Source organism: Pinus tabuliformis, chromosome 6, assembly GCF_031772625.1.
Source record: "Pinus tabuliformis cultivar Carrire ecotype Pingquan chromosome 6, CPIR1, whole genome shotgun sequence".
In the NCBI taxonomy this organism is placed as follows: domain Eukaryota; kingdom Viridiplantae; phylum Streptophyta; class Pinopsida; order Pinales; family Pinaceae; genus Pinus; species Pinus tabuliformis.
In genome coordinates this window covers 1,898,674,929-1,898,688,071 of record NC_142292.1, presented here as the reverse complement: position 1 = coordinate 1,898,688,071, position 13,143 = coordinate 1,898,674,929, and the positions used below count along the sequence as shown (strand labels likewise).

Below are 13,143 nucleotides of genomic sequence, written 5' to 3'. Positions count from 1 at the left end.
GAGAGGTATAACATGATCAACATCGGTATTGTTACATTTCATAGGGAGCCTAGTTCTCCTCTGACATTAAAATATGTCATGTATGTTATGGGTTTGAAGAAGAATTTGGTTTCAGTTGCCATGTTGGAGGACCATGGCTACGATGTGATATTTAGCAAGGGAAAGGCTTTCCTTACTCACATAGCCTTAAGAAAATTGAAGCGGGTCGGGGTTCAGGTGAAGGACGTCTACTAATTGGATGTAGAAGAATGTGCTACTCTGAGCATAAAGTAAGAGAATGTGCAAAGTCGAGACATTAGTGAGTTGTGGCTTAGAAGATTAGGTCACTTTCACCATAGATTTTTAAATATCATGAAGCAAATTTCTACAGGACTTCCCAAGGGTACATTAGAGGAGAGAGATACATGAAAATGGTGTACATTGGGGAATTATACCAAAGCTACCTTTAATGATAAAGATAGTAGAGCATACGTGATCCTTGAAAGGGTTCACTCAGATGTGCATGGACCGTGCTAGAAAAAATCCACAGAAAAGCATAGGTATTACGTATTATTTGTAGATTATTTTTATCGTAATTGTTTGATTTTATTCATGCAAAAGAAAGATCATACATTCCCTAAATTTTGTGAATTTAAAGCACTTGTGGAGAAAGATACTGGCAGGAAAGTTAAAGCTATCAGGTGCAATAACAATGGAGAAAGTGTCGAATAAATTCAACAAATTATGTGCATTAGAAGGAATTAAATGGGATTTAATAGCAACTCATAACCCACAACATAATGGTGTGACTGAAAGGAAGAAAATAAGTATTATGGGAGTTGCACATGTGATGTTACATGATCAGGGCCTATCGTTCCACTTGTGGGTTGAGGCATGCAACACAACTATTTATGTTCAGAACATAAGTCCTCATCGAATTATCAAGATGAGTACACCAGAAGAATCTTTTTCAGGTAAGAAACAAGATGTGGCACGCTTTAGGATATTTGGTTCATTAGTCGACTTTCCTGTTACCAAGGATGCACGAAAAAAGCTAGAGCCAATAGTTGAGTTGAGCATATTTGTGGGGTACACTGATACTCCTCACAACTATCGAATATACCTACCATCTCACTGGATGACAGTGGTTCGTAGAGATATGAAGTTCGATGAAGAGAAGGCCATGAGATGTTCCCTTGAGAGGGAGCTTCAATTGCATGGAGAAGAGGAATTTTATCTCCAAAAAAAGAACCTTAGAATGATGTGGGGAAGCCACATGCAGAGGAGCAGAGAGTGGAAGCACCTGCTCACGGGGAGACTTCCACGGATAGTGGGAAGTGCACCATAGAGGATGACAGATTGATGCATGATGATAGAGACAACGTGGGAGCACCCACATCACAACATAATCACGGGAGGGCACCAGACTAGTACATTGGCTACTTGGATCTAATGAGAGAGTGTGTAGAGGTTAAGCCATCCTCATTCGAGGAAGCACTGCAACAACCAGTATGGGTTGATGCCATGGTTGACGAGTATCACTCCATTATCAGAAACAATGTTTGGGAAGTGGTCGCAAGACCATCAAATAATTCAGTGGTGAGTTCCAAATGAGTTTACAAGGTAAAGCAAGAAACAAATGGGAGTGTGGAGAAACACAAGGTAAGATCTGTGGCCAGAGTGTTCTCTCAGGTGGAGGGAATTTATTACGAGGAGACATTTGCTCCAATATAAATATACTCTTCAATCAAATATATTCTAACACTTTCAGTGTAGATCGGATGGAAGATACATCATATGGAAGATTGAGAAAGAGGTGTATATTGAGCAGCTAGAATGATTTGAGACCTTCAACAGAGAGTCACATGTGCAGACTCAAGGGAATGTTGTATGGAATAAAAGAAGAACCCTGTGTTGGTACATGAGGTTTGACAACTATTTCATCATGTTGGGCTTCACCAAAAGTGAAGCAAATGAAAACACTTACAATCTTGTGGTTGAAGGTAAATTGTTGATTATAGTATTATATGTCAATGATTTAATTCTAACAGGTGATGAGAAGCTGATAAAATCTTGCAAGAGAATTTGAGATGAAGGACCTAGCGCTCATGCATTATTTCATTGCTATGGAATTATTACAAGGATAAGGGGATTTTTTTGTCTCTCAGGGCAAGTATGCCAACGAGGTATCAAAGAAGTTCCACATGGAGAAGATCAAACCCATGGAGACTCCTCTAGTAGGTAATTGGAAGAAGGAAGATGCTACTTTAGGTTAAGTAGTGAAGCCTACTATTTATAGGAAACTTGTGGGTTTACTTATGTATTTGGTAAACGCACAACTGGACATATGTTTTGCAGTTAACCAAATTATTCAAACAATGGTTAAGCCAAACAAACTCTATTAGAAGGCAGCTAAACATGCTTTGAGATACCTCAGAGTCACCACTCAGTTTGGTCTTTGGTACAAATAGACAGAGGGAGTGAAGCTTCAAGGCTTCACAAATTCAAATTGGGCAAGAATTCCATATGACAAGAAGAGCACATTAGGGGTAATCTTCAGTATTGGGTCAACAATGGTTTCTTGGTACAGCAGAAAGCAGAGATCAGTTTCACTCAGCTGAACAGAAGCACAATACATGGCTGCTAGTCAAGCAACTTGTGAGGCTATCTAGATGAGGAAGATCCTTGTTGGGTTATTTGGTCAGCAGATGGATCCTATAGTGATTTAATGTGACAATCAGATTTGTATCAAACTCTTTCAGAATTTTGTTTTTCATGATCGGTCCAAGCATATCAACATCTGGTATCATCATCTGCGAGATTGTGTGTAGAGGAGAATCATGTTGTTGGATTAAATTCCTATAAAGGAACAAGATGCATATATTTTGACAAAAGCCATTGTCAAGATGCAAATTTGAGTCTCACAGAGGTAGGATTGGGGTAGCAAATTATCCCTTTTTTATTGAGAGGGAGTGTTGAAAATGCAACAAGAAAATCCTAATTAAAATTTTTCCTTGAATTAAATTGGCAATAAATTGTAATTTCACGTCTCACTATAACTTGTACTAGTTAACTAAGTTAATTTGACTTAGTTGGCTCAGTTAATTTGAGTTGAGGGTCTAACTAGAATCATGTAGAGTGTCTCATACATTTAGGAGCACTAGTTCAGTTTATTTTGAGTTGTAATTAATTAATTCAGTCTAACTGAGTTAAAGTAAGTTAAAGTAGTTCTATTGGAGGAACTAATGTTGAAAATAGCAACAAGAAATGTTGAAAATAGAAGTGCTAAAAATATCATTCCTATAAATAGCATTTTGGGATACATTCAAATTTTAGTTAGTCCCTAAACTAAAATTGAGAATTAAAATTTGAATTTGATCTTAGAAGTTGTTTAGAAAATAATTAATTAATTCATCTTGAGTTAATTGGTTGGTGAAAATAAAACATGAATTCTTTGTGAAGACATGCAACAGTTATCCATTTGATTGAGGAAGTTATCCCTTAATTAAGGAGATAAGGATGAGTTGTATTTGATTTGAAATTAGTTAGCTCAGTTAACTGAGTTAAGTCGAGTTAGATTAGTCCCAACAGTTTGTGGAACTGATTGTGAGTTCAATTAGTTAATGCATGCATGCATGTAACTAGTGTACTTCAGATAATTGAATATTGTCTCATAAAAACTCATGCATGTCAGTTCAGTCAAAGACCCAGTTGAGATTAGAGGATGGGACAATGTACTATAAGTTGTAGGAATATTCTGTTGAGGATATCTCCTGCATCAAGAATGAATTCATTCCTTGAGGATTGTGCATTTATTTCTGAGTTTGGTGAGTTGTGTGAGAGGTGAATTCACACATGTGGTAGCCAGAGGACCCAGGAGAAACTGCGCAATGAAATAGGAGGCTTGGAGGACTGAAGGAAGGCATATGTTGTGTCTATTCAGTCTATGAGCAGCATTGAGGGATTGTACTGAGAGCTGGATAGCTTGTGAGCTAAAGCTTTGTGTAATCCGGAGAGATTTCCACTTGTATGATAATATAGATAGCGAGGTTTTTAGCTGAGGCTTTCCACAAAGTATTCTTCTGTGTTCATGTGTGATTGATTTCTGATTCTCTGTTATATGTATTCTATTTGATCTTGCTCAAAATTTATTAAGCTTTCGCAAGTTTGTTTGTAGAAGTAGATCAAGTATTTTGCTTTAGTATATTGCATTATCAAGTGATCTATAGTGAGAATTTCTACATGGTATCGGAGCGAAGGTGATCAAAGTGGAGAACAATATACAAAGAAGGGAGAAGTTCAAAGTTTGAAGTTCCTGATTATAGAAATTGAATTCTTATCACATCTCAAATTTCACCAATGGCGTTCAATGGTTTGAGACTCGAGTATGCCCTAGATGACAACTCGAATTATATAGTCTAGAAGGATCGCATGGAAGCAGTATTAGAGGACAACGGTTTGAAGGACTTCATTGATCAAGAAGTCCCCAAGCGAGTAGCTTCTAATGCCCAAGAATTGGTGGAATGGAAGAAATGTGTGGCTAAAGCAAGGAGGATTCTTCTGGAGGGAGTTCGAGACTGCATTGTCTCAAGTCTCCATGGGAAGGAAAATCAAGTGTGAAAATGGTGACAAGCTCACCGCCTGCAGGGATGAGCTTGGAAGTGTAGGAATCACGACAGCCGATGATGACATGGTGAGCCTTACTCTCCTTGGTCTTCCTGAGATCTGGCATAGCTACCAGGACTTAGTAAATGGAAGAGAGAAACTGCCAGATTGGGAACGACTGTGATCGGATCTGATGCAGGAGGAGATAAGGAGAAGCACCAGAGATGGTTCTTAATCAAAGCATGACAATGAAGAAAGTCCAGCCTTAGCGAGTAAGGTGAGGAAAGGGAAAGGGAAGGCCTCCCATTCCAAATCAAGTTCTTCTCATGGTGGGAAGAAGATTGACAAATCGAAAGTGCGATGCTTTCATTGTCATGTGGTGGGCCATTGTGCTACAAATTGTCCACAGAAGGAATCCAAGAAGGGATCCTTGAAAGGATTAGATGGTGAGGCACTAGCCTCACAGTTCAAATTGGATTTCACCCTCATCCATGCATGGTTTCATCGATGGTGTATTGTGTTTGGTACCTGGAGAGTGGAGCATCGTTCCACATGACCAGTGACAAGAGTCTATTCAGTACCTTGGAGGAGAAGGACCTCCAGATGCGCATAGATATGGGCGATGATGAAAAGTATTGTGTTTCAGGTGAAGGCACGATTGTGTTTCAGAGGGAGCATACAGCTCCTCTCACTCTGACTGATGTAAAGTATGTGCCTAGTCTAAAGAAGAACCTGGTATCCGTCACTATGTTGGAAGACAAAGGCTATGATTTAGTCTTTAGTAAAGGAAAGGCATTCCTGAGACACATCGACACTAGACAGACCAAGAGGATTGGGATTCGAGTAAAGAATCTCTACAAGCTGGAGGTAGATGATTGTGCTGCATTGAGCTCCAAAGCAGAGTTGGTGCAAAGCTAAGATATTGGCGAGCTATGGCATAGAAGATTGGGCCACTTGCACCATGGGACCTTGAAGATCATGCAACAGATTTCTACTGGACTTCCCAATAGTAAACTGGAGCAAGTGAATACATGCAAAGGTTGTACCTTGGCTAAGTATGCAAAATCTTCCTTTCAGGATCGAGATAGTTGAGCTAGAGAAATCCTGGAGCGAGTTCATACAGATGCGTGTGGACCATTCTCGACAGCCTCCATCGCTAAACAAAGGTACTATGTTATTTTCATTAATGATTTTTCTCGTAGATGTTGGATCTACTTCATGCAGAAGAAGGATCAAACCTTCTGAAGGTTTTGTGAGTTCAAAGCCTTGGTTGAGAAAGAATCTAGAAAGAAAATAAGGGCCTTGCGAAGCGATAATGGTGGAGAGTATGTCTCTCAACAGTTTAAGGACTTCTATGTAACAGAAGGAATTAAACGGGAGTTGATGGCACCCCATAACCCACAGCAGAATGGGGTGGCCAAAAGGAAGAATGAAACGATTGTGGGAGCAGCTTAGGCAATGGTGCATGATCAAGGCCTACCACTTCATTTGTGGGCTGAGGCATGCAATACAACAGTATACTTGCAAAATAGAAGCCCGCATCGTATACTAGGGATGAAGACACCAGAGGAGGATTTCTCTAGGAAGAGACCAGATGTGAGTCACTTCAGGTTCTTTGGCTCCTTGGTATATTTCCATGTGACCAAAGATGCCCGGAAGAAGCTAGAGCCAAAAAATGAGTTGGCGATACTTGTGGGGTACACTGATACACCCGAGAACTATTGGGTGTTCTTGCCTACCACTCAGAGGATAGTGGTACACAGAGATCTGAAGTTTGACGAGCAGAAGGCCATGCGAGTTTCCCTTGAGAGGGAGCTCAAGTTGCATGCAGAGGAGGAAATTTTGATTCCTAAGGAGGAGGAGCATCAGACTTATGCGGAGCAGCCGCATGTAGAGGATCCAGGAGTGGAGACATCCACTCATGCAGAGTCTTCTAGAGACGGGCAGAAACACTCAAGGGAAGCTGAAAGATTGATGATGGATGTGAGAGAGAATGTGGAACAACCATCTTCTCAGCACAGACAGAGGAGGTCACCTGAGTGGTACACTGCCTACATGGCCCTGGTTGGGGAATGTATAGAGACCAAACCATCTTCCTTCAAGGAAGCAGTGCAGTAGCCAGTTTGGGTTGATGCTATGGTGGAGGAGTATGACTCCATAGTTCGGAATAGTGTTTGGGATGTTGTTACAAGACCAAAGAACAAGTCAGTAGTGAGTTCCTGATGGCTTTACAAGGTAAAGCAAGTAGCTGATGTGAGTGTGGAGAAACATAAGGCAAGGTTTTTTGCCCGTGGTTTCTCACAAGTTGAGAGGATTGACTATGATGAGACTTTTGCTCATGTAGCAAGGTACTCATCTATCAGATCGATGTTGGCACTATTAGCATAGATGGGTTGGAAGATCCATCAGATGGATGTGAAGACTGCATTCCTCAATGGCAAGATTGAGGAAGAGGTGTACATTGAGCAGCCAGAAGGATTTTAGACCTCCGATGGTGAGTCGCATGTGTGCCGACTCAAGAGAGATTTGTGCAGGCTAAAGAAAGCACCTTGTTGGTACACTAGGATCGACAACTATTTCCCCGGGTTGGGCTTCACAAAGAGTGAAGCAGATGCAAACCTATACCACATCATGGTGGAAGGTAAGCCATTGATCATTGTTATTTATGTTGATGATTTGATATTGACATGTGATGATGAGTTGATCAAGTCTTGCAAGGAGGACCTTGCAAGAGAGTTTGAGATGAAAGACATGCGTCTCATGCACAACTTTCTAGACATGGAAGTGTGGCAGAAAGATGGGGAAGTGTTTGTGTCTCAAGGCAAGTATGCCAATGAGATACTCAGGAGATTCCACATGGAGAAGTGTAAGCCCATGCAGACTCCTCTAGCAAATAATTAGAGGAAGGAGGATGCTAATTCAGGTGAGGTAGTAGTTGCTACTGTTTATCAACAACTTGTGGGTTCATTGATGTATTTAGTGAACACACGACCATATTTGTGCTTTCCGATGAACCAGCTAAGTCAAGCTATGGTTCAGCCTACCAAGCTGTTTTGAAAGGCGACGAAGCATGTGCTGAGATACCTCAGAGACACATCTCAGTATGGATTATGGTACAAACGGATAGAGGGAGTGAAGCTTCAGGGCTTCACAGATGCAAATTGGGTAGGGAGTCCATCAGATTGAAAGAGCACTTCAGGAGGAATTTTCAACCTTGGTTCAGCTGCAATTTCTTGGTACAACGAGAAATAGAGGTTAGTTGCACTTAGCTCAGTAGAGGCTGAATACATGGCTTCCAATCAGGCAACATGTGAGGCCATTTGGATGCGGAAAATTCTAGTTGGATTGTTTGATTAGAGGCTGGATCCAACTGTGATCTATTGTGATAATCAAAGTTGTATCAAACTCTCTAAGAATCCATTATTTCATGACAAGTCCAAGCACATCGATATCCGGTATCATCATCTTCGAGACTGTGTGTTGAAGAGGATCATGTTGTTGTAGTATGTTTTGACCGAGGAGTAAGATGCAGATATTTTTACTAAGGCATTGTCAAAATGCAAATTTGAGTTCCACAGAGACAAGATTGGGGTGACAGATAATCCCTTTCTTGTTGAGAGGGAGTGTTGAAAATAGCAACAAGAAATGCTAAAAATAGAACTGTTAAAAATAACATTCCTATAAATAGCATTTTGGGATACATTCCAATTTTAGCTAGTCCCTGAACTAAAATTGAGAATTAAAATTAAAATTTGATCTTAGCAGTTGTTTGACAAATAATTAATTAATTCATCCTGAGTTAATTAGTTGGTGAAAATCAAACATGAAGTCTTTGTGAAGACATGGAACAATTATCCCTTTGATTGAGGAAGTTATCCCTTAATTAAGGAGATAATGATGAGTTGTATCTGAGTTGAAATTAGTTAGCTCAGTTAACTGAGTTAAGTCCAGTTAGATTAGTTCCAATAGTTTGTGGAACTAATTGTGAATTCAGTTAGTTAATGCATGCATGCATGTAACTAGTGTACTTCAGATAACTGAATATTTTCGCATAAATAACTCATGCATGTCAATTCAGTCAGAAACCCAGTTGAGATCAGAGGATGGGACAGTGTACTATCAGTTGCAAGAATATTCCCTTGAAGATATCTCTTGCATGTAGAAGGAATTTATTCCTTGAGGATTGTGTAGTTATTTCTGAGTTTGGTGAGTGGTGCGAGAGGTGAATTCACACAGGTGGCAGTCAGAGGACCCAAGAGAAACTGCGCAAGGAAATAGGAGGCTTTGAGGACTGAAGGAAGGCATATGTTATGTCTATTCAATCTATGAGCGACATTGAGGGATTGTACTGAGAGTTGGATAGCTTGTGAGCTAAATCTTTTGGTATTCCAAAGATATTTCCACTTGTATGATAATACAGATAACGGAGTTTTTAGCTGAGGCTTTCCCTAGAGTATTCTTCTGTGTTCATGTGTGATTGATTTCTCATTCTCTATTATATGTGCTCTATTTGATCTTGCCCAAAATCGATTAAGCTTTTGCAAATTTGTTTGTAGAAGTAGATCAAGTATTTTGCTTTAGTATATTGCATTATCAGGTGATCTACAATGAGAATTTCTACAACTAGTGGGAGGTTTAGTAGTGTGGTGCTGCCTGCAATTGAGTGGGGTGCTACCTATAGTCGAGTGTGGTGCTACCTGAAGTGCAATGTGGTATTGACTGAAGCATAAGGTGGTGCTGCCTAAAGTGCAGTGTTGTGCTACTCAAAGTGGTCAAACAATAAACTGAAGATTCACTCATAATTAACTCATGCATGTCAGATCAAAGAAAGGGCTAGTTAATATTGGAGTTCAGGGATAGTGTACTATCAGTTATATAATCATCTACATTATACAAATGGTGCATGTAGATAGACGAAGGCCTATGAGAATTGTGCAATTCATAATTGAGGAATTTCAGAATTAAATAGGGGCTATTCCTTGAGGAACATTGCAAAGGAATAATGACTCAGTAAAGAATAAAATTGGTTAAGTATTAGCCAAGGCTTGTCTAGGAGCAGGGAGATAGATAGAGATATTGCAGAGGTTGCTCAGGCTTAACCAAAGCATTCTATTCTTCTCATATTTTCTCACTAATGCAATATACATATAGCAGGGGTTTTGTAGCCGCGACTTTCCCTGGGAAATCATTGTGTTATTTGTTGATTGAACTATTTCTCTTGTATACTTTGAGATTTTGCGATCGTTTAATTGTTTCCACTCATGAGTAAAGTAGGTTCAAGTCTATTGTTTTAGCATATTACATTTAGTAGTTTGAATCTAAAAGGAATTTCTACAATAGTTTTTACTGATGAAAACATGGCTTTTTAGTATTCCATGTTTAAGAATGTAACTAGTGTTGGCCTTCATAATTTTACTTGAGTCATGATATAATATATTTGTCAAAATAATTTTTTATCATTATTAAGTTGACTTATTAAAGCATGGATTTCATGTTTGGGTCAATAGTCAATAGGTCAAAACACCCACAGAGTTCTCTAGAACTTTTGTTGAGTCAAATTCAAAAGTTATTTTTGCAAGAGACCCTTCTTTAGCTCCCAAAGGTCAAGAAAGAAAAATATTAGTCTTACATCTCCTCCATCAAGTCAGCCTTGGTCTCCTTGCAAGTCAACTTCTTCACTACATCACTTACTACATCTTAGCTTCTTCACTGCATCACTTACTACATCTTAGCGAAAGAGAGGTGATCATCCCTTCCCCCTTCAAGGGTGGTCTATCTATCCACTTATTGCAATGCTTTAAGCACTTGAGAATGATATTGGCAATGTCATTGTGCATGAGACATTCATCACACTCTATCACTAAAATTCAAGGTGAACAAAATCGCTGAGAAATGTCAAACACAAATTTTATTCCCCTAATTACTATTCTAATTAGACTTAGCAATTTCTTAAATCTTAAATTAATAATTAATGGCCTTATTTCTCCATGTGGAATGCAAGATGCCGAGGAGAGCTATCGTACACAAGTTCTTTTATTCCGCACGAGATATTAATTAATAAATAAATAACAATAATTATCGTGGGCCATAGAAGCTAAAGCTTTCTCTGCCGAATGAAAACACCTTCCTCCACACTGCAGCACAATTAAATTTTTAATCATCTTCACTTATTCCGGTTGTTGTTTAAACCTATTGCAGCGTTTTCAATTTCATTTGGTAGGTTATCACTATTGTTATCCTTCAAATATTTATCATCGATCAATTCCCCCTTTCCAACAAGTTAACGTGGCCTTTGCGTGTTTCCTTTTTAGTAAATTGTTATCATCCATCAAATCCCCCTTCCCAACATGTTAACGTGGCTTTTGGGGGTTTCCTTTTAGTAAATTCCAAAGAATTTAAAATTTGAAGATCGCACAAGATGCGTTAAATTAAGATAGAAAAATTGAGCAAATTAATTTACGCCGAGAGCTTCCTTGACACGACTTTTGTTCACAAACCCAAAATTATAAAAGGAAAATTGAACATTGCAATGATATTAGCAATGCCATTGTGCACCAGACATTCATCACTGTCAATGAAATTCAAGCTCAACGAAATAGTTGAGAAATGTTGAACAATGATTTTATTCAGCCAAATACGCGCAACTAAATCTTAAATTGACAAGCAATTTCTTAAATCTTAAATTGACAAGCAATTTTAATTAATCTGATTAATAGCGTTATTTCGTAGCGTGGAATGTGGGATGCAGAGGAAAGCGGTAATTGTACGGAGAGTTTTTATTGTGTCGAGATTTCATTGGGCAAAAAATTTTGTGCAGAGAGTTTTCATTATGCTGATTTAAATTGTTGTGCAGAGAGTTTTCATTATATTAATTTTTATTTTTATTTAAAAAAACTGATTTTTCTCCTTATTTAAAAAAAAATTGAAATAAAAAACCTTGAAATAAACATAAATTACGAGGTAAACTATTGTCCATATAACATGTCTATAAACAATATTTGTTACTAAATCCTAACCATTTATTTAATTAAAAAGCCCTACATAAATAAGGAACTACATTTGCAATTTTAATGGTAGCGATATGCCCATCTGTTATTTGTTATGGTTCCAATGGATGCACCTATCTTTGGAATTCAATGTTTGCATTTTTTTCTCATTCAGATGGACACGACCTTTTAATTAACACATAGCCCATCTTTGTTCATTTATACCTTATTGAATTTCACATTAACCATTAATTTACAGAGAAAATCTTCACACCGTAAAGATTTTACACAACACATTGACACAACAAAATCATTGACACAAGAAGGTAAAGAAAGTTTCGACGGCTGCGATGCACTAGTTTATGTGACTGTTCCTCATTCAAACTGAGAACAAAACCCTAAATCATAATCATGCAGAACCAAGCTTGAAGCTGAAGGAAATAAAGAATAATTAGTATATATTAAAAAAGTGTATCATATCCAGAAATTATACAATAACAAATGCCCAACGAATATGGGGTTTTTTACACTCTCAGGTGCCTATAAAAAAATATGAAACAGAAAAAAGAATATCCCACTCAAAAAATAAACAGCAGAAGCCGTAGCTCGAAATGACATGAATGAATCCCATCACCATAAATCTGTAACTAATCCACCACGCTTCATTTCCTCCTTGAACAATATTGAATGGCTGTTTCACATCGTTATAACAATGGGGATGGAGATGATAACGCATGAAGGAAGGCTTAAAGAAGGAATGCAGCTCCTCCAACCAAGGCGGTCCCAAAGACTGCCATCTTCCCTAAACTGGTGGTAGAGACAGCCCCGCTGCTAGGGTTCGGTGGGGAAGCGGTGTCTGGGCCTTGAGCCGAAGGGCCAGAAGCTAGAGTTTGAACTGTGGGAGAGGAGGATGAGCTTGGTGGGGTGGCCACTTTGGAAGGAGCGAAAGCGGGAGAAGAAACAGTTGGGGAAGTCGCGGGAGGAGGCGAAGCCGGTGATGGCGCTGCTGGAGATTGAACCGGCGACGCGTTGGGAGCTGTTGCAATGGGCGACGGTGCCGGTGCCCGTGCGGGAGAGGCTGAGCTCACCAATCCCAGCACGAAAACGAAGCAGAGAAGTGTATTGAATCCAGCCATATTATGTAGAAATAGCAGTTCTGAAAAGGATACTAGTACAAATTTGTGTCACCGAAAGTGTATAGAGTCGATCTTTTCGCTTCCACGGAAATGAAGTATGTCAAAGTAGATAACTGAGTGAGAATGGTTGTGAAGGACGGGGGAGAGGATGATATATAGGTGTTGTGGCGAGGTCGGCTTCCGGGAATTAGGGATTCGTTTTTGACACGCTATTTCATGTAATGAGAGGAGGGCCACTTCAAACCTGTTCATTTCGGTGAAGCAACGCCGACCATTTCCTCCGTTAGTCTTTGGATGCCGTTTTCTCCGCGTCCCTGCTGAACAGCCCCTTTAGTTGTTGGAACTTGGCACCTACCATTTCATCTGAGCGTACAGCTGTACACTAGGAGGGTACATTACCAAGGGATCCGTTCCACTACGTCTTCATTGAAAGTGAC

At 39.3% G+C, this 13,143-nt stretch overlaps 1 protein-coding gene across 1 annotated transcript; it reads right to left on the bottom strand.

Annotated features, from left to right (window-relative positions):
• Nucleotides 1–12,123: 12,123 nt before the first annotated feature.
• LOC149266781 (uncharacterized) lies at nucleotides 12,124–12,740 on the bottom strand. Its single transcript, XM_089397459.1, has one exon. The coding sequence runs from the start codon at nucleotides 12,704–12,706 to the stop codon at nucleotides 12,317–12,319; it is 390 nt and encodes a 129-aa protein (XP_089253585.1). The 5' UTR covers nucleotides 12,707–12,740; the 3' UTR covers nucleotides 12,124–12,316.
• Nucleotides 12,741–13,143: the final 403 nt, after the last annotated feature.

Bases quoted from the DNA above. Each gene is read 5' to 3' on its own strand.
- LOC149266781 (XM_089397459.1), bottom strand. From the start codon at position 12,706: ATGGCTGGATTCAATACACTTCTCTGCTTCGTTTTCGTGCTGGGATTG.